At 40.4% G+C, this 22691-nt stretch overlaps 1 protein-coding gene across 1 annotated transcript; it reads left to right on the top strand.

The window, feature by feature from the left end:
* Positions 1-3001: 3001 nt before the first annotated feature.
* LOC106572296 (taste receptor type 1 member 1) lies at positions 3002-7616 on the top strand. The gene is made up of 5 exons (XM_014146341.3): positions 3002-3259; positions 3532-4275; positions 5958-6167; positions 6278-6398; positions 6682-7616. Exons 1-5 carry the CDS (start codon positions 3002-3004, stop codon positions 7608-7610), a joined length of 2262 nt encoding a protein of 753 aa, XP_014001816.3. The 3' UTR covers positions 7611-7616.
* Positions 7617-22691: the final 15075 nt, after the last annotated feature.

Here is a 22691-nt window from a genome sequence, read left to right as displayed (position 1 = left end):
ACATTCCTACATGTGTATTACTGTATGAGGTATATTGTGTATTTATTCACTGAAAAATCTTGTCTGGAAAACAAGTCCATTAATCATTGCACAAATGTTGCATTTGCAGAAAGGATGGAGCTAGTCATGGTACATTTGACCCACCTGGATAGGGTTGGACAGTGAAATCAATCAATGCTCTCGGTGCCAACTCCTTTACCACACCATTCATCCTTTAAACCAGTACCAGCAATTCAATGCACATTTCTATTTCACTTCGGGTCATGGATTTCCTGTTCAGTGCTGCACATTTGCTTCCAGTCTGACTGTGAGGAACTCCTGCCTGATGTAATGGTGCATATAAAATCATTGCATGTAAAGCATCCCTATGCAAAGTGGGGGAGCCATCTTCACCAGTACCTGAGCATTTGGTGTAGACACAGCCCCTCTGGTCTGCTCAGACTGACTACATGTGAAGGCAACGATGAAACATCCACTGGCCTTGCTGGTAATGTTGGGGTCTTTTCAGCATGCCTTACCTGAATCATATTCTTGCTCAGCCTCTGAGTTTAAACTAGATGGAGAATACATACTGGGAGGCCTTTTCGACATTCATCATCGCAGCAGCTCAGTTGTTTACAACCGACCGGTGATTGTGGATTGCTCTCGGTGAGTGCTGTAGCACACCATTCAACATACCTTTCAACCATCAGGGAAATCGTAGCTCTGGTCCTGGAGAGCCACTGGGCATGCAGTTTTTCTTCCAGCCCAATATTAACACAACCAATTTAATTAAGCAATGTTTGTACTGAAGACCAAGTGGATTGTCAACTTGTTCTAGTTTTGGGTTGAAATAAAAGCCTGCATACCCAGTACCTCTCCAGAAACTGAGTTGGAGACACCTGAGTTCAATCACGACACTTCCATGTAAGTAACGTGAAATGTTATAGTACTGTAAATGTATTATACCAAATGTTTAACCTCACTTAAAGGAGCAATCTGCAGTTCAAACAATAACAAAGCGGGCACCCCCACCTCTGTTTTGGTTAATAGCTGAGGGATGTGGCTGGAGAAATGTAACCACTTTCAAATGTACAGTATATCCTATGGAGGCAGGGACTGACCCTCCGTGAGATCAAAATTATAGTTTCAAATGTTTTTTGAGACTATACAGTGTTTATATACAATTACATTGTTTACTAACATTGGGGTAAAAAATTGTATATTGGGTTCTGATGGGGTACGACGTAGTGATGGGCATTCCAAGTCTTTTCAGTAACCCGGCACATTTGGATTCGTTCAGCTAAGAGAGACATTCATTTGTCTCCCAAACAGCTCTTCGCTCATTAGCGCTTAAAAATTTACCTAAAACGATGTAAAAATTGCTAATCTCTTGAATAAAGCCTACAAACTTGCCTGCAGGGTTGGTTAGGTTACTTTCTTTAAATGTAATCTGTTACAGTTACTAGTTACCTGTCCAAAATTGTAATCAGTAATGTAACTTTCTGTTACTTTTGGATTACTTTCCCCTTGAGGCATTAGAAGACTAAAAGGATCCAGCAAACGCATTTGATGTGTCATAATAGTGGTCTCCGACTTGTGGTCAGACTCGCTCAGGTGGAACAAAGTTAAACTTGCATATTTTTTAAATTCTGAATTGAATGTCATTGAGAAAACAGAAAGGTGTCCATGTATTTTTTCCCACAAACATCCTTTCTGAATTGAAAAGTAATCCTAGTTGTTCAAAAGTATCCGTAATCTGATTACAATATTTTTGCTGGTGACGTAACTGGTTCGTTTTTTTGTAATCAGATTACATGCAATTGATTAGTTGTAATCAGTTACTCCTAAACCCTCTTTGCCTGCCATTATGTGAAATTGTGATATGAGTTCAAATTTTCTTTTACCTGAACAAATTATTGTGGCCTGCAACAAAAAAAAGAGAAAAAAATGAACGCACTGCAAAAATGCCTGGTGGACCAGAAAATGTCTCTCCCCTCATTATCTATTGTTCCTGCAGTGAGGAATTACAATCTTCAGAGAATGTTTTTATAACTTATCTACTGATAATCGTTGTCTGGAGCTCAGAAAGCAGTATTAGTATGCAAATCAGGGATCAAATGAACGGCTCTTTTACAGATGTGATTCAGTTCCCGACGTTCATCCAAAAGAGCCATTCCAAAAGTTTGTTCGTTCGGGAACGACCCATCACTATACGATTGTTGAACTAAGCTCATGAAGTCATTTATAAGAATATAAGAATGAATGGGTATATATCATTAATTTTAAAGTAAAACAATGGATGCACCAATCGCAGATGTACACTTTAAAGGGAATGTTGAGTTTTTTACAACTTCATGTTAGATGGTTAAACACCTTGAAAGTAGTCTATTGGTCAGGATAAACTGTAATCCATGGTATGGTTTTCTTTAAACAGCCACCACAAACTTCAGCTAACTTTAACTACTGCCAGCTAAAACTCAATCAAGTGACTGGAGCATGTGGCACATGATAAAAGAGGGGCCAAATCACATTTTAAAGTAATCTTAAACCAAATACTTAAGTTGATTACATTCTTGCCCTATGTGCCTCATGCCCCAATCACTCCCACTGTTTTTAACTGTTGGCTAAAGTTAGTTAAGTTTGTAATGGCTGTTGTGATGCAAAACTTGTCATACCGACTATATTTATACCTTCTTGAAAAGCAATAGCTCAGATACACATGAAAACATGAAATGACCCTGGGAATTGATAGAACATCATTCAGACATGCACAAAACAATATATAACATTCAAAATGGGTGAATCTTTCCTTTAAGTTGTAAAATACTAAACTTCCCCTTTAACAAAGTAAGTTGACAAATTAGGTAAAACAAACCGCAGTATGTGAAGTGATTAAACATTTCAAATTGCATATGCCAGTAGTCACACCAGGAAAATCGACTAATTTGCTGTGTGTACACACTGTTCTTCTTTCCACAGACAGTCATTTACCTTGTCAAGTTATCGGATGTTTCAGGTGATGAGGTTCGCTGTACAAGAGATCAATAACTCCAGCCTCATCCTGCCCAATGTATCACTCGGTTATGAGATATTCGACCACTGCTCAGACACATTCAACTTTCAGGCCATCTTAAATATGATCTCCAGAAATGGATCAATTCAAGTTCTGAGGTGCGTCAACGAGTATGTGTCCAAAGTCATAGCTGTGGCCGGTCCATTTAGAAGCATGGAGTCCATGACTGTTGCTCCCTTGTTTGCGATGAATCTAATTCCCATGGTAATACATACTTACTTTAGGTCATTTTGATCACTTAAAAAAAAGTGTATTAAGGCTGGGGTACACCCAGAGAGCTACTGGGTGTGCAGGTATTTATTCCAACCCTTCTCTAACATCAGGAGCTTGATTAACTGAATCAGGCGTGTTAGAGCATGGCTGGAATACAATTCTGCACTCCTAGTAGCTATCTACGAGGAGGGTTGGGTAGGTCACCACCCTATTGGGTTATTCTTGTCTATGTGTGTCTAAAATGGACATCTTTTTCTTCACAGGTAAATTATGGGTCCTCCAGTTCTGTTCTAAGCGACAAGTGGAAATATCCCTCATTCCTGCGAACCACAGCTAGTAACAAAGACTTAATACAACTGATAATTCTGATTATACAGCACTTTAAATGGAACTGGGTTGCATTTGTCAGCAGCGGCGATGAGAACAGTCAAAATGGCCTACAGCTGTTCAAAAGCAAGCTGAAAGACACTAAGATCTGCTTGGCTTATGCAAAAGAGCTCAATGAAATGTCTGATCACTATGAAATACTTCAACAGTTAGAGGATCTTAGCATAGAGGTCATTATAGTTTTTGCCGGGCAGAGCAGCGCTGTTGCGTTCATTAAATCAGCAATCAAGCACAACATACACAACAAAGTGTGGATTGCAGGCGACAGTTGGTCCTTGAACAAGAACCTCCCCAGATTGAGCGGAATCAAGGCGATTGGCACCATCATTGGAATAACAGAGACAGTGATGCCATTACCTGGGTTTAAGGATTTTGTCTATTTGTCCCACACACAAAGGAATAACAGGCCCACAGCCTGTGAACAAACACCATCCGGACGAACATGCAATCAAGCTTGTGACCTCTGTAGTGATGTGAGCCCAGAAGAGATCATCGGTGAAAACCCATCATATTCTTTCGCAACTTACTCTGCCATTTATGCTATGGCCCACGCGTTACATAATTTGTTACTATGTGACATTAAGGGATGCAGTGACAATGTAACTGTGTATCCATTTATGGTAAGCATTTGAAACTTTGCATATACACTACGTGGCCAAAAGTATGTGGACACCTGCTCGTCGAACATCTCAATTCCAAAATCATGGGCATTAATGTGGAGTTGGTCCCCTCTTTGCTGCTATAACAGCCTCCGATCTTCTGGGAAGGCTTTCCACTAGATGTTGGAACATTGCTGCGGGGACTTGCTTCCATTCAGCCACAAGGGCATTAGTGACGTCGGGCACTGATGTTGGGTAATTAGGCCTGGCTCGCAGTCGGCGCACCAATTCATCCCAAAAGTGTTTGATGAGGTCAGGGCTCTGTGCAGGCCAGTCAAGTCCCTCCACACGATCTCATTACCAACCATTTCTTAGTGGATCTCGCTTTTTGCACGGGGGAATCATGATGAAGCAGGAAAGGGCCTTCCCCAAACTGTTGCCACAAAGTTGGAAGTACAGAATTGTCTAGAATATCATTGTATGCTGTAGCGTTAAGATTTTCTTTCACTGGTTCTAAGAGGCCTAGCCTGAACCATGAAAAACAGACCCAGACCATTATTCCTCCTCCACCAAACTTTGCAGTTGGCACTATACATTAGGGCAGGTAGCGTTCTCCTGGAATCCACCAAACCCAGATTTGTCCGTCAGACTGCCAGATTCTGAAGCGTGATTCATTACTTCAGAGAACCCATTCCACTGATCCAGAGTCCAGTTGTGGCGAGCTTTAAACCACTCCAGCCGATGCTTGGCATTGCGTATGGTGATCTTAGGCTTGTGTGTGGCTGCTCGACCATCGAAACCCATTTCATGAAGCTCCCGACGGACAGTTCTTATGCTGACATTGCTTCCAGAGGCAGTTTGGAACTCGGTAGTGTGTGTTGCAACCGAGGACACTCGGTGGTCCCGTTCTGTGAGCTTGTGTAGTCTACCACTTCGCGGCTGAGCTGTTGTTGCTCCTAGACGTTTCTGCATCACAATAATAGCACTTACAATTGACTGGGGCAGGTCTAGCAGGGCAGAAAGTCTTACGAACTGACTTGTTGGAAAGGAGGCATCTTATGATGGTGCCACATTGTAAGTCACTGAGCTCTTCAGTACGGGCCATTCTACTGACAATGTTTGTCTATGGCGATTGCATGGTTGTGTGCTCGATTTTATACACGGGGAGTGGCTGAAATATCTGAATCCACTAATTTGAAGGGGTGTCCACATACTTTTGTTTGAAGAGAAATGGCATTACAATATTGAAGAATACATCAATTGACAGGATGCATCTAGGCTACACTTGTGATAAATGAGGTGATGGGGAGGCTGGAGTGTGTCTTAAGGGTAGACTTAGCAATATGACATCATCATACACTGCAGGGCAACTTCCCCGCTTACAGACAACAGCATCAATAGAAACAACATTTGAACCTGCCAGGACAGCCATTACTAGTTTGCTCTAATTTGTGGCCTCACTTCGGGCATGCCCATATTTCCACATTTGGAAAAGCCAATTGTGGCGGTTTTTGTTGATGTCAGTAATCAAAAGCGTACCCCAGTGTGTCTGATGTTCTCATTGCTACGTCTACCTTTAAATGTCCACACAAAGGTGTGAACCTTTGAAAGTGTGAATCAATAGTGAATAATCCCTATGACATTGTTATAGTGTTTAGACACCACAAATGTTCTTGCAACACTACATTCTTGTCTGATTTCAGCTTCTCCAAGAATTAAAGAGGTCAAATTTCACAATATTGAACCGGCATATTGAGTTTGACAGCAATGGAGACCCGACATGTACTTCTTATGCTATTGTTTTCTGGAACCAGAGTGGCCAGGCCCAGAAAGTGGGCTCTTATGAAACTGACCCAGCAGTTGACGTTCCCTTCTCTATCAACAACACTAAAATTCACTGGTATGCTGACCAAGTAAGTCATTTTTCTGGTTTTAATAAATCATAAATCATTCATGAATCATGTTTTTCTATTTTACATGTATGACAAAGGCCATTTGATCGCAACCTTTGGTCTTTCTCAAGGTGCCTGTCGCACGCTGTTCCCCTGAATGCTCAGAAGGATTTGCAAAGAAGAAAGATGGACTCCATCAATGTTGTTTCCAGTGTAACGTCTGCCCTGGTATGACTTATGTTAACTACACAGGTAAGAGGTCCAGAGATAAAGAGAGCAATCTTATTAGATTAAGGTGTCCATTGACACTCATGGGGGTTAAAGTAAGAAGAAAACGAATATGACATTATTTATGTAGATTTTTGTTTCAGCTTGTTTTTGGTGTTTTACTTCCTACTAGAAAACACACTTCACACCTGGTCCAAATGTTACCGTAGACCTACTAATTCTGTCCTCATGAGCTGTTCCACTGGAGATGATATAATGTATGCATGATGCCTGGCTCATCATTGACTATCGTCTTCTTGCCAAACAGACGACCCATACAGCTGCATCGACTGTAGGAAGACAGAGTGGTCCAAACCAGGAAGCACCTTTTGCACACAGCGTTCAGTGGAGTATATACCTTTCACAGACCCTGTCGCCATCACACTCATGTTTTCCACAGGCGTCCTGTTAGCGCTAACACTAGCCATTGTCATTCTTTTTGCACTCAACTATGACAAGCCGGTTGTTAAGTCTGCCGGCGGGCCAATGTGTTTCCTTCTTCTGGGCTGCTTGAGTGCAAGTAGTATCAGTGTGTTCTTTTTCTTTGGGAAACCAACAGTGACCAATTGTGTGTTGAGGTATTTTCTATTTTTGTTGTTCTACACTGTCTGTTTAGGCTGTTTCGCTGTGCGCTCCTTTCAAATAGTGTGCATTTTCAAAATGGCCACCAAGTTCCCTAAGATACACAGCTGGTGGGTGAAGCACAATGGACAGTGGTGGCTCATAGCCATAGTCTTTGTTCTTCAGCTGTTGTTGCTTACAACAGTGTTCACTGCCAGCCCTCCCACACCAGTCAATGACATGACATCATACAGAGATCAAATAATACTAAAGTGTGCCATGAGAAGAACAGTGATCATGTTCTTGTTATTGACTATAGTCTTGGCAAGTCTTTGCTTTATTTTCTCATACATGGGGAAAGACCTGCCCAAAAACTACAACGAGTCCAAAGCAATCACCTTGTACCTGCTTTTCCTTATACTTACATGGATCACTTTCTGTACAGCAAGCATATTATACCATGGTAAATATTTACAGTTATTCAATGCAATGTCAGTGCTTTCCAGTTCATACAGCATCCTCTTCTGCTACTTTCTCCCTAAGTGCTACATCATTATCTTTCAGCCGCAGAAAAATACACAGCAGCATTTCCAAGGGATCATCCAACGTTATACTCAAAACATCAGTAGTAAGTAGTTGAAAACAGTTAATTTCAACTGTTTTACTGAATCAAGGAAATGCTTTTCTTGCTAGAATTGCTTACTAATATTGATTAATCTTACCCCTTGACTTTTTCAACATTTTGTTGTCTTACAGCCTGAATCTATAATGGATTAAATTGAGATTTTGGGTCGCTGGCCTTGTCGTGGAAAATTGTCTTAAGAATAACACTTCTTACAAGAACTTCTAAATTCAATATAGACTTTAATACAGAGTAGTAAAGCCGAGCCGGTCCGCGGAACAACTGCCTTCCTTAGGCCCAGGCTCTGCTTTTATGCACATACAATACATAGGTCCATCCTTTATGTAAATGAAGTAAAACCTCCTATGCGTTCTGCCACCATTATCTTTCAACCCAATGGATAACGCCCATATCTGAGGATAACGCCCACATCTGCTTTTAGCTCTAACATAATGGTGGCTAAACTCTCCTCATATGGATATGAAAATAATGCATGCATTGCAGGCTTACGCTTGGCATATATTTAGTCATGGCCATACATTCAGCTTGCCTGGCCGTTGCGTGGTTCCTACTTGGGGATGTATGGCCACCTGTTATCTCCACTCAGGGCCAGCTGCCAGTCTCCTCTTTCGCTAGCTAATGTATTTCTATTTTTCCTTCCTTCAGCATGTCTACCTTTCTCCCACAGCCTACACACAATACCCCATAATGTCAAATTGGAATTATGTTTCTAAAAATGTTTACTAATTAATAAAAAGTGAAAAGCTGAAATGTCTTGAATCAATTCAACCCCTTTGTTATGGCAAGCCTAAATAAGTTCAGGAGTAAGATGTTGTTTAACCTGTTAGTGATCCCTTCGCGTGCCAATCCCTTTAGTGGGATCGATTTGACAACATCCAGTGAAATTGCAGAGCGCCAAATTCAAACTACAGAAATATCAATATTCAAGATTCACAAGGATATAATTGTAATACATCAAAATAAAGCTTAGCTTCTTGTTAATCCAGCTGCAGTGTCAGATTTAAAAAAAGCTTTACAGTGAAAGCAGACCATGCAATTATCTGAGGACAGTGCCCCGCATACAAACACATGAAAATAATTTTCAACCAGCCAGGTGGCGACACAAAAGTCAGAAATAACGATATAATAAATGCCTTACCTTTGAAGATCTTCTTATTTTTGCAATCCCAAATGTCTCAGTGACACAATGAATGGTCGTTTTGTTCGATAAATTCCTTCTTTATATCCACAAAATGTCCATTTATTTGGCGCGTTTGATTCAGAAATACACCGGTTCCAACTCGCCCAACATGACTACAAGTATCTAATAAGTTACCTGTAAACTTGGTCCAAACATTTCAAACAACGTTCCTAATCCAACCTAATGTATCCTAAAACATAAATAATCGATCAAATTTAAGACGGGATAAACTGTTTCCAATACCAGATAAAAACAACGTGAAGCGTGTTCCAGTTCATGCACACCAAACACTAGAGTCCACCTGGAGTGACACTTACAAAGAACGGCCATACATCTTCATTTCTCAAAAGAAAATAATCGAACAATTTCTAAAGACTGTTGACATCTAGTGGAAGCCATAGGAACTGCAACCAGGTTCCTATTAAATAGGGCTTCCAATAGAAACCCATTGGGAAATACTATGACCTCAACAAAAAAAATCCCCTGGATGGTTTGTCCTCGGGGTTTTGCCAGCCAAATCACTTCTGTTATACTCACAGACATTATTTTAGCAGTTTTAAAAACTATAGAGTGTTTTCTATCCAAATCTACCAATTATATACATATCCTAGCTTCTGGGCCTGAGTAACAGGCAGTTTACTTTGGGCACGCTTTTCATCCAGACGTGAAAATACTGCCTCCTATCCCAAGTCACGTAATAAGTTGCATGGACTTTAACATGATTTTTGCATGACTACTTCATCTCTGTACACTTTGGATGGTATATCAATCATGGAGGCTGCTGAGGGAAGGACAGCTCATAATAATGGCTGGAACTGAGTAAATGGAATGGCATTAAATACATGGAAACCATGTGATTGATGTATTTGATAACATTCCACCTATTAAGGTGCCACGAACCTCCTGTGGTATCAATACATCCAGTCACTACAAAGATACAGGCGTCCTTCCTGACTCAGTTGCCGGAGAGGAAGGAAACTGCTCAGGGATTTCACTGTGAAGCCAGTGGTGACTTTAAAACAGTTACAGAGTTTAATGGCTGTGATAGGAGAAAACTGAGGATGGATCAACAACATTGTAGTTTCTCCACAATACTAACCTAATTGACAAAGTGAAAAGAAAGAAGCCTGTACACAATACAAAATATTCCAAAACATGCATCCTGTTTGCAACAAGGCACTAAAGTAAAACTGCAAAAAATGTGGCAAAGAAATTAACTTTATGTCCTGAATACAAAGTGTTATGTTTGGAGCAAATCCAACACAACACATCACTGAGTACCACTCTTCATATTTTCAAGCATGGTGGTGGCTGCATCGTGTTATGGGTATGCTTGTCATCGGCAAGGACTAGGAAGTTATTTTAGCATGAAAAGAAACAGAATAAAGCTAAGCACAGGCGAAATCCTAGAGGGAAACATGGTTCAGTCTGCTTTCCAACAGACACTTGAGAGACAAATTCACCTTTCAGCAGGACAATAACCTAAAACACAAGGCCAAATATACACCGGAGTTGCTTACCAAGATGACGTTGAATGTTTCTGAATGGCCTAGTTACAGTTTCGACTTAAATAGGCTTGAAAATGTATGGCAAGTCTTGAAAAGGGCTGTCTAGCTAGAATCAACAACCAACTTGACAGAGCTTGAAGAATTTTATAAGAATAATGTGCAAATATTGTACAATCCAGGTGTGCAAAGCTCTTAGAGACTTACCCAGAAAGGCTCACAGCTGTAATCGCTACCAAAGGTGATTCTAACATGTACTGACTCAGGGCTGTGACCTCTTATGTAAATTCGATATTTCTGTATTTAATTTTGAATACATTAGCAAAAACTTCTATAAACATGTTTTCACTTTGTCATTATGTGGTATTGTGTGTTGATGGTGAAAATACAAATTATTTTAATCAATTTTGAATTCAGGCTGTAATAAAACAAAATGTGGAATAAGTCAAGGGGCATGAATTTCTGAAGGCACTGTATTTATGCTGGTATGATTTATACCTATAATACTTTTTTATGTAAGTAGGATTAAGGATTAAGTAGGCTCGCATATTGCATCATTTTAGAACAGATGTCATGAGTCTTCGGCATATCAAAGCAAATTGTCATTACGCTGCAAATGTTTGAAGTAAATGTACTACTTATGTTCTCCTTGTGTGCTTTTTATCCTATTACACTTAAGCTGCCTTAGACAGGCAGTCCAATTCTGAATTGACAGCCCAATTGTTGCCAAAGAACTGGTCTGATTGGTCAATAGATCAATTAGTGGAAAAATATCAGAATTTGCCTTCCGGTAATCACACTATTGACGTGTAAAGTTTATACATTATTTTACCAGAGGGTGGTGCCAGTAGACCTTGACACTAAATAAAATGGGTGGGCCTGTGCTCTTCTGTGTCCTCCAGTCACTCCCAAAGCCATCTGGCAGCAGTTTTCTGACCCTAGCCCCTTTCATGTGTAAAATGTGTATTTTTTAGGTGATGAAACTACCCTAAAGGGTGGTTGCTTTTCCATTATCATGTTTTATTACATTTTTTATGAACATTAGATTTGTAAAACAAAGTCTAATTATTTGTGGCTAAACTTCTAGAATGATTGTTTTAGATCACTCCTTTATATTAACGCATTAAGTTAAAATTACAATTGGCTCATTCATCCCCTCTCCTCTCCCCTGTAACTATTCCCCAGGTCGTTGCTGTAAATGAGAATGTGTTCTCAGTTAACTTACCTGGTAAAATAACAGTTGAATATCTTTTTTAATAAAACTCAGTATTTAATTTTGTGTTTATTTGCACATTCTTGAAATTGGTCAATTACACTACATTCCCAAAAGTATGTGGACACCTGCTTGTCCAACATCTCCTTCCAAAATCATAGGCATTAATATGGAGTTGGTCCCCCCTTTGCTGCTATAAAAGCCTCCACTCTTTTGGGAAGGCTTTCCACTAAATGTTGGAACATTGCTGGGGAGACTTGCTACCATTCAGCCACAAGCATTAGTGATTAGGTCTGGCTAACAGTCGGTGTTCCAATTCATCCCAAAGGTGTTTGTTGGGGTTGAGGTCAGGGCTTTGTGTAAACCAGTCAAGTTCTTCCACACTGATCTCAACAAACTATTTCTGTGTGGACCTCGCTTTGTGCACGTGGGCATTGTCATTCTGAAACAGGAAAGGGCCTTACCCAAACTGTTGCCACAAAGTTGGAAGTACAGAATCGTCTGGAATGTCTATGTATGCTGTAGCATTAAGATTTCTCTTCACTGGAACTAAGGGGCCTAGTCCGAACCATGAAAAACAGCCCCAGACCATTATTCCTCCTCCACCAAACTTTACAGTTGGCACTATGCATTCGAGCAGGTAGCGTTCTCCTGGCATCCACCAAACCCAGATTTGTCCGCCCTACTGCCAGATGGTGAAGTGTGATTCATCACTCCAGAGAATGTGTGGCGAACTTTAAATTACTCCAGCTGACACTTAGCGTTGCGCATGGTGATCTTAAGCTTGTGTGCGACTGCTTGGCCATGGAAACCCATTTCATGAAGCTTCCCAACTAACAGTTCTTGTGCTCACGTTGCTCCTAGAGGCAGTTTGGAACTCAGTAGTGCTAAGCGCGTTTGCACTCATCGGTCCTGTTCTATGAGCTTGTGTAGCCTATCACTTTGCGGCAGAGCCATTGTTGCTCCTAGATGTTTCCACTTCACAATAATAACACTTACAGTTGACTGGGGCAGCTCTAGCAGGGCAGAAAATGGACATACTGACATGTTGGAAAGGTGGCATCCCATGATGGTGCCACATTGAAAGTCACTGAGCTCTTCAGTAAGGCCATTCTACTGCCAATGTTTGTCTATGGAGATTGCATGGCTATGTGCTCGATTTTATACACCTGTCAGCAACGTGGTGTTGCTGAAATAGCCAAATCCACTCATTTGAAGGTGCGTCCACATACTTTGGTATATATAGTGTATATTATACCAAGGATGCTACAACAGTTTTGTACCTTCATTACAACATATTCATGAGGGCATTGGGGTAGGTGAACTTGCAATATTCAAAAACGTAGAAAGAGGATGATATGTTCTACAACCGAATTAAAGTCTCACAGACGAATTAAGCTTTAGCCAATATTTTAATCTGAATTGTAACCTTTTGCAAACTTTTGCACACACACTCACACACATTCTCGCATATTTAGCTCTTAAATTTTTGTCCTGCAAAAAAAAGTAAGGATAATGACCAAGGATTTTGATAGAGCACACTGTCAAATTCGAAACCATTAAGTGAAATCCAGAGGGTGCCCCTGATGGAAACGGAAAGGACTCATACCTTGGGGGGTATGGGACCATTTCAGAGGGTAAATTGCTATTTTGTTGTTGTCATTCAATTCTCTGGCAAGAAGAAGAGGAGGATGGACCGTGAAAGTAGGAACGAATCGGTAAATAGTGCCACTAAGCATGGCATATGGCGCGCCTAGCCAGCTGAACGCTGACACCAACAAATTGACGATTTCATACCAATTTTAGGGTAGATGCATGATACACGCCACACACGTCGATTAAGTTATATTATTTGGATATTTCAAACGAGCATATCCATTTTAGCATATAAACGTTTGTTAAAAAAGCAGGACTTTTCTCTATGGAAAAGTTGATGATAATAAAAATATAACTATTATCTCAATTAATTGGCTAATGGCTATTGGAAACATTTTTGCAAATATTACAAAATATTGCATGTAAAAAGGTCATGCTTTTAGATCTGGTATAGCCTATCCAATGGTTTATTTGCCTGTCTTCTAACGGCATCAGCAACCATGTTACTTGCTGATAGTGAGAGGGAGAATGCATATTTCTCTGCCCTGCAAAATATGGAGCGAGGAAAATTGGAGGAACGCCCCCTGGCTTTTCAGTTGTACACTCCGATTTTCCACTTTTGCCATATAAAGGACGAACCCTGGGAAAACCTGCTGCAGAAAACGGGTCACAAGAACGTCTTTCTTTGATTCACCCACCAGCTGGGTAGCCGGGCTATTTTTTAAATGCTTATATAGACTTACAGTATTTGGACTCGATTTCAGTAAGAAATGATAACTATACAGTTGGTCTATTGTGTTGGAATAACTGTCGTGCGCAAGTAGGCAAATGCGTTGTCAGAGTTGTCTGTTTCTTATGCTTTTTACATGCCACATCGTATGCCACAACCCCTTGTTTCTCCTATGACTAGTCATTAAAAGAAAACAAATGGGTAACTACAGAATATAGCAGTAGCCTACAGAATATAGCCTATGCCTTTTTGATTGAGTCGAGAACTCTATCATCCACTCCGTCGGTAATACATTGAAGCGCAATTTGGTTTGATTATTAACAAAGTGAGTAGGCTACAAAATTCTTAGAATTTAAGATCGACTAGGCCTAATATCCATACATGTTTGTTGCTAGTGATCCTTTCTCGCTCTCTCTATCTCTCTATTTTGGTCATTAAACGCAGGCGTATTGATGGACCAACTGCGTAATTACGCACAATTATTATATTTTTTACAGAAAGAAAGTTATAATTTCAGGTTTAAAAAGAAAGAGTGAAACTGGATTCATATTCATTGAATAGTCTCATGCAGGCTTAACTAATAGCGCAAGTAACGTTTAGTGTCCCTTTTTGTGAGCAGATAAATAAGAAACGAAGAACGTTTTGACAATCAGGCCTGATATCAAGGATTCCTATTGTTTGACTGGTGGATCATATCCTTCTTCTCTCAGTCAGTTTCCAATAAAACATTTTTTAGCAGTTAGTTCTTTTTCGATGCCATAGGGGAGCCATATGTTTAGGCCTAGCTCAAAAGTTTCGATTTCTAATCCGCTCATACGCTTGGCAACTCTGTTGTTTTACGCACGGGCAAAGATAGTGCAGACTACTAAGAAGCACAGACACTTTATTCGTATTCAAATCGGTTGAAGTGGTTGCAAAGTAAATGGCAGATGTTTAGCAATTCAAGGCGCATCAATACCCATGAGCCATAGTGTTTAACAATGACGTCTCTCTTTTGTTAGGCGCTTGTGTCTTTCAGTGGAGCGCTTGACAAAGGGTTCATCCTCTGCGAGTTATAAAGTTACTTTCCACTAGTTCATTTCGGCCCTTGAGAAAACCCTAAGCGATGTTAATGTAGACCTCTGTTCTATTCAGACGGTAACCCCGGTGCAAATAGCCAAACACAACCTATTGTGAGTCTTAACCAAAGTAAAGAGCCTTAAATAACCTGGAGACCAGTCTATAGAAATTCATGATATTTGATGTTTGATCAGAGCTTCGCCAACAGGCCCGTCGCGTGGCTTTTATTTATCCCCCTTCCGCAATTTCGAAGGATGTAGATTATTCGATATTAACAGTGCACCAGCGTCAGCACCTGAATGATTTCGTTTCGAACTCCCCAAGTGTAGGCCCATAAAGGTTTTGCATCCTCCAGTTTGCGTCAGATCCCTGAATAGTTAAGAGGCGGTTCCTCGATTTGCTTCGCTCTCAGAGACCCGTTGCAGTTTCTATGTGTGAAATTGCCTTCACATCTTTAAATAAGTCTATCGTTTTTTTTCTTGCCCAAAAGCTTTATGTTTGGCAACTTCATTTTGGCAACTTTCAGTTCCAAATATTACGCCTATATTTGGACAATTTATTGTAGGCGACACTCAGGAAAAAAATGGTTCTAAAATGGTTATATAGCTTGCTTCATATATGGCAGCCCTAAATATTCTAAATAGAACCCATATGTTTTTTTAAAGGGGGTTCATTAGGGTTCTATATTGAACTTTTAGGGGTGCCAATATGAAGCAAGCGATATGACCCTTTTTGGGTCTATATCTAACTTTTCTTTTAAGAGTGGAGGTTATTAGATGCATTGTGAAGCATTTTAAAAGCTAACATGTATACGATCCAATGGCTGAGCCTAATACAATTCTGGAATATGCATGTGGCAATTCACACTATACATGTCTACTTTGCCAAAAGTCCTCTTTTCAATTTACCTGAACTTTGCTGTGTAATGTATAGCCATTCTCTTGCTAATGGGGCGAGTTTTCCTCTGGAGAAAAACAGTTTATTGCAGGTAATTGTATAATTGCTTCACTAATTGTTGTTAACAAGTTCTCGAATACTCCAATTATTACAGCACTCTTTGTCAGGTCCCCCTGGCAGGCATACATGACAATAGACTGTCGTGGTTAATGAGTTACTCGAGGGAGAAAAGTGAAAGTGGAGGGAAAAAGTCTGAGGTCCTTTTATAAACATACACTTAACTTGTTATTTAATGGTACGTCATTATCATGGCCATTTTGGACACAAGTCGTTTGTTGAGCTATTATCATGGAGAGGTAACCAATTATTTTGAGAGCTGCAAGAAAGGGAGTGACGGTATAACCCAGTTAAAGACATTTTTAAAGCCCATGCAGGGGGGAAAAATCTCGAACTTTTGTGAATTGTAACTCATTCAATTCGTTTAACATTATATTAATTCTATAAATATTTGTATTCAATATTGTGAGTAGCCTCCATATTCTGAACTCGCCTATAACCAGTGATAACTGATATAACACACCGCGTAATTAACGTGAAATCATTCCAGTGTGCGCTTGCAACAACAACAAAAAAGAACAAAGTTTGCCATGTTGCCAACTTGCCATGCTGAAATCAGGTTTTACACGGTGCATGTTAACTTAGAGCGTGAAAGCGACGACATAATGCAGAGACCAGAACAAAGGAGGAGAACCAGCCTTCATACACCAAAGCAGAGCGGTCAGATTTCATACTGATTAAACGTTGCATTATCACTTGAAAACATAGCATCGAAATTGCGGCACCAATTTTTCGGTACATTTTACGCAATTTGAACAGCATACAGTACATTCGGAAAGTATTCAGACCCCTTGACTTTTTCCACATTTTGTTATGTTACAGCCTCATTCTGAAATAGATTAAATAGTTGTTTTCTTCTCATCAATCTACACACAGTACCCTATTATGACAAAGCAACAACAGGTTTTTAGACATTTTTGCAAATGTATAAAAAATAGAAAAACTGAAATACCGCATTTACTTAAGTATTCAGACCCTTTATTCAGTACTTTGTAGATGCACCTTTAGCAGCGATTACAGCCTCTTGTCTTCTTGGGTATGATGCTACAAGTTTGGCACACCTGTATTTGGGGAGTTTCTCCCATTGTTCTCTGCAGATCCTCTCAAGATCTATTGCTGCACAGCTATTTTCAGGTCTCTCCAAAGATGTTCTATCGGGTTCAAATCCGGACTCTGGCTGGGCCACTCAAGGACATTCAGAGACTTGTCCAGAAGCCACTCCTGCGTTGTCTTGGCTGTGTGCTTAGGGTCGTTGTACTGTTGGAAGGTGAACCTTTGCTCCAGTCTGAGGTCCTGAGTGCTGTGGAGCAGGATCTCTCTGTACTTTTCTCTGTTCATCTTTCCCTTGATCCTGACTAGTCTCCCAGTCCCTTCCACTGAACAACATCCCCACAACATGATGCTGCCACCACCATGCTTCACCGTGGGGATGGAGCCAGGTTTCCTCCAGATGTGACGCTTGGCATTCACGCCAAAGAGTTCAATCTTGGGTTTATCAGACAAGGGAATCTTTGTTTTCCATGGCCTTAGAGTCATTTTGGTGCCTTTTGGCAAACTCCAAGTGGGCTGTCATGAGCCTTTTACTGAGGAGTGTCTTCTGTTTGGCCACTGTACCATAAAAGCCTGATTAGTGGTTGTCCTTCTGGAAGGTTCTCCCATCTCCACAGAGAAACTCTGGAGCTCTGTCAGAGTGACCATCGGGTTCTTGGTCACCTCGCTTACCAAGGCCCTTCTCCACGATTGCTCAGTTTGGCCGGGTGGCCAGCTCTAGGAAGAGTCTTGGTGGTTCCAAACTTCTTCCATTTGAGAATGATGGAGTCCACTGTGTTCTTGGAGACCTTCAATGCTGCAGAAATGTTTTGACATCCTTCCCAGATCTGTGCCTCGATGCAATCCTGTTTCGGAGCTCTACGGACAATTCCTTCGACCTCATGGCTTGGTTTTTGCTCTGACATGTACTGTCAACTGTGGGACCTTATATAGACATGTGTGTGCCTTTCCAAATCATGTCCAATCAATTGAATTTACCACAGGTGGACTCCAATCAAGTTGAAAAACATCTCAAGGATGATTAATGTAAACAGGATGCACCTGTGCTCAATTTCGAGTCTCATAGCAAAGGGTCTCAATACTTATGTAAATAAGCTATTTCTGTTGTAATTTTTTTTTAACATTTGTTACAATTTCTAAAAAACTGTTTTCACTTTGTCATTATGGGGTATTGTGTGTAGATTGAGGGAAACAATCATTTAATCAATTTTGGAATAAGGCTGTGGCGTAACAAAATTAGGAAAAAGTCAAGGGGTCTGAATACTTTCTGAATGCACTGTATATGGCCTTTAAGGTACAATTTGTAGACATAGGCATAGCTTTATAAATATAGGCTATATTTTTTATTTTGACCATGATATGTAATCACCTTGACTCAAAACAGAAAATATCGAGGATTAATAATTTGAGTTCAATGATTAATACAACATAGGCTTATAGGTTATTGTTTTCCAGCCGTTATTGTCGGCTTATTGCATGTCCGATTGGAGTAATTAAACATACAAATTAGTCTGCGAGGCTCATTAATATTTGTGCATTGTCCATGTGTAGCCTACCCATTATGCAGGCTATTATACAGGCCAACTGCGGGCTACATTGCATGTATTTTTAACACTACAATTAAGATTACTTAAAAACTTTTTTTGAGTAAGTTTATGAAAATTATACCACCCGTGGAAAGTATATAGGCCTATGCGTAGGCCTTATTACGCTATTAGGCTACTGTTCTAATAAAACATACTTTTCCTGAAAAAACTGCCTAGGAAATATTCCGACACAGGCCTAGCAAGGCCTATCTTTAAACCACTGCCTTTCGCAACTCTCTTTAACAACTCCCTTTCAAAGACTTACGGGACAATGTGGTTTTGTGGTTGAAAGTGAGAGGAATCTTTGATACGGCCCACTTTTTGTGGACACAAAACGGACAGAAGAAAAGATCCATGGCCTCTCAGTAGGCATATATACTGCCTTCTTTTCAGGGGCGCCTTGTCCCTGAACTGAATACACTGAGATGTTAATGCCGAAACCCTCTCCCGTTCCCCGCCGTTTGTTCCCGCGCGCTTATTGTCATCTGAACACATCCATTGTGTCTGGAATCAAACTTGAGAGGACTTAAGCAACTTTGAAAGTAGTCTATAGAATCTCCATTGAGCATGTCGCGTGTCCAGCAAATGGCATGGTCCCGTTTCACATTACATTTTTCACTTCGGCTGTTATCAATAATTTACACCACAATTATAGGTTGCATAATATATGGCCTACTTGCACGATACTTCCGCTGCCACTTTATTTAACGTCACAAGAATTTAAAACCTTTAGATTTTTAGAAGAAGAAAAAAGCTGAAGATAGAAATTGTCTAATGTTGTGGCTATAATGTATATTTCTTCAGGGTTGGCTGTACTTCAAGGAAAAGTCCCCGATTCTCCAGAAGGTCTCCGTATATTGTCAATGTCTGTGATGCGCAAAGCAGTGCAGGTGGGCTAGTTCAGGCGGTTCAGCTGGCATGACTTTCCCAAGGGTTGTGCCTTTTGAGGGCGCTGTGTGAAGAATCCGGAGGCAAGGGCCTCAAGACAGGGGGCGGCCCACCGATTCTCCTCGGTGCCTGCGAAGACAAAAGTGGCAATGCATTATTTCTGAAGAAAACAAAAACATGGGGAACACATATTCACATATTCACTTCTTTATAATGTAAGGGTGGATATCGTTGAGATAGGCCTAGATATGCTTTATGGTCGCAAGACGATTTAGTGTGTGACCATAGGTTTTTGCAACAGGTGTCTCAGATTCTTGTATCACCAGAAAATCGAAATGTTGTGGAGACATGGAGAGAATTTCCACGGTGCTGCCTTTAACCTCATTGGCGTGAAACTCCGATATAAAAGAATCAATAGCAAGACCTGGTACGAGTCCCCAAACCGAGCAAAACACAATTAACATCAACACATTATGAGGTGATTTTCTACGCTTTTCTGTAAAATCTCACCTCACACGTTGAATGTTGAAGCCTACTGATATGTCTATAGGCGTGTCGGTATAGGTTTACATTTAGCCTATGGAAATTGCATCAAATTTCAATGAACATGTAGTCGTTTTTTATAATTTAGTTGACAGAACATTGACATTAGCTTACCAAACACTAATTGAAGGCTATGAAAATAGCTAAAATAATAAGGCAGCATTGAGTGAGTTATAAGCCTACTTGCCCTAAAATGTAAAAAAAACAAAAAAAAAAAATCTATGTTCCATATATGGAAGGCTATAATATACCTTTATTTATTAATTCATTAAACGTGTTGATATAGTTAAAGCCTATAGATAATATAGGCTAGTTGTTTTTTGGAGACAGTGTAATTTTCGTAATGACTGTGCTTCTTTCCATTTAATAGCATAACGTTATAATAATATATTAAGATTTAGACAGCAATATTCGAGTATATTTACGCTGTTAGAGGTCCAAGATGATACGCGTTCAATAGATTATTCGTTGAGAGCTCTTGGCTGATTGGTTGTTGGGGGCTGTCAAAGCAGCGCTCATCTCGGCGCGCGCGACCCACGGGGCATTTGTTGCATTGAGATGTTAAGTGGGGGACGCTATAAATCGGCTCCGGAGGCAGAATTCCTTCACTCGTGCGCCAGGAAGAGTTCAGGCAGTAGGTCAACAACATCTGTTAGCAAACCAGAAACTACCTTCAGAATGGTGTCGACATCCGATTGTGTAATCAAGAACAAAATCATAAATGGGAAAAAGGTGTGTAACCTATGTTACCTACATGCATGCTTAATTGGCAAATAATAATAGCTTTCAAACAAATGAATGTCAACAACGAAGATTGTAAAGTAACTGATGTATTGTTTGTTAATGCTTTATTTCTCTTTTTTTTTGTAAGGTATCCAAACCATTGATGGAGAAGAAAAGACGAGCGCGCATAAATAAATGTTTGGATCAGTTAAAATCTCTGCTGGAGAATTATTACACCAGCAATGTAAGTAATACTTCGAATCTATTAGGTCAATTGATACAAACCAATCGTGCTTAGTGGCTAAATGTTTGCTCCTTTTCAGATTCGAAAACGCAAACTCGAGAAAGCGGACATCTTGGAACTAACTGTAAAACATCTGAGAAATCTTCAGAAGATCCAGAGTGGTGCGTTATCCATCAGAACTATTTGTTATCTCGTTCTAGGCCTTGCCTAGATAGGCTGGCCTATCACTATTAGCTTCTACCAGCAATTATTCGATCTACTGTCAAGTGAAATTCTCGATAGGCTGGGTTTTACGCATGGTGCCATATTTACTCAAAATGTTCCTCTCATTTTTTACAGGATTTTCCATGAACTCCGAGTATGCTGAATACCAAGCTGGCTTCAGGAGCTGCCTAGCAGGCGTGAACCAGTACTTGACAGACAACTCGAGTGGGAGCAGCAGTCGTCTGACCATGCTGACGCACCTTTCAAGCAGCCTGCACTGCGCCGGAGGACAGGCTCAGAACTCCAGCACCGCGGACAGCGACACGGTAGCAAAACATTTGCTGCCCGAAACTGTTGTGTGCTGCCCGATGCAAAGACGTCTTCCTTCGACAGTAGGGCACGAAGGGAGCAAGGCACCGACCACTGTGCCCCTCGCCCGGTGCATCAGGGCGCTCAAACCTTACAGCGCCACAGTGCGCGTGTCCGAATCCAAACCTACTAAACTCTCCGCAGGGACCAGTCAAGTCATCGTATCCACAAATAAGATTCAACTAAATAACAGTCTTAGCTCAAGCTACAGAAACAAGTGTCTCTCAAATGGTCAATACAGCCATGCAGTTACCATGCACAATGTTTGGCGTCCTTGGTAACATGTTGAATAGAGATTTTGTGTAGTATTTGCACGGTGTAGATTTGTATTTTTAAATACTGTTTTTACTATTGTACAGATTTTTTTTTTTTTCTTCAATAAAATAAAAAAACTGAAAGAACTAAATAAGCCTTTTGTTGTCTTATTTGGTAGTGGACTGGGAAAGTGAATGGGCTGCTGAATAGACTAGAATAGATAACACCAATGCAAATGTTAATACAAATGCATTGCAAAATTCCAAAAACCGCTCCCCCTTTTTGAACTTGGAGTCATTCTTCTAACCTCTCGATGGTTGCTCACATGGAGTGATTTATTCATCCTTGTCACTGACATGGTTAAAATAGTGTTTTATACAGATGTAGAATCCTAATTTGATCATCCTGTTGCAAGAGAACGTTGCTGCAATGCAGGACATTTTAAACTTGTAGTGTATTTGAGATTTAAAAAGGCTTCTGAAGTTAGTAATTTCCACTTTGACATTTCAGACTTGATTTTCCACATTTTCTGCAGGATTATTTTCCTGCTGTAGCAAACAAAACTGTCTCACATTAACATCTTACATCTGTAATGAAAATTGTTTCGAATCTGCAGTAGGCCTAGTTAGTAAGCTCAGATATAAGTGGCTGGTGGGGGGAAGTTATAGGTCGCACATTTATTTAAATTAATTTAGCCTATTATTAAACAGGGGTGTGTCATCCTGTACCAAAGTCCAAAAGCATATCAATAAATTCGTGTATGAAGTTGCACAGGGAGCTGTGCCACCAGGTGCTTGATGCAGGTTTAGAACATGCATTCAAATGGTGGCGGACCTCACCAGCTTCTTCGTTCGAAAAAGCAACATTGGGACTGGCCAGGGGATTACATTTATTTTAATATCTATAAATTGACCC

The sequence above is a fragment of the Salmo salar genome, chromosome 15 (assembly GCF_965601325.2).
Source record: "Salmo salar chromosome 15, fSalSal1, whole genome shotgun sequence".
In the NCBI taxonomy this organism is placed as follows: domain Eukaryota; kingdom Metazoa; phylum Chordata; class Actinopteri; order Salmoniformes; family Salmonidae; genus Salmo; species Salmo salar.
This window is presented reverse-complemented; position numbering and strand designations above follow the sequence as displayed.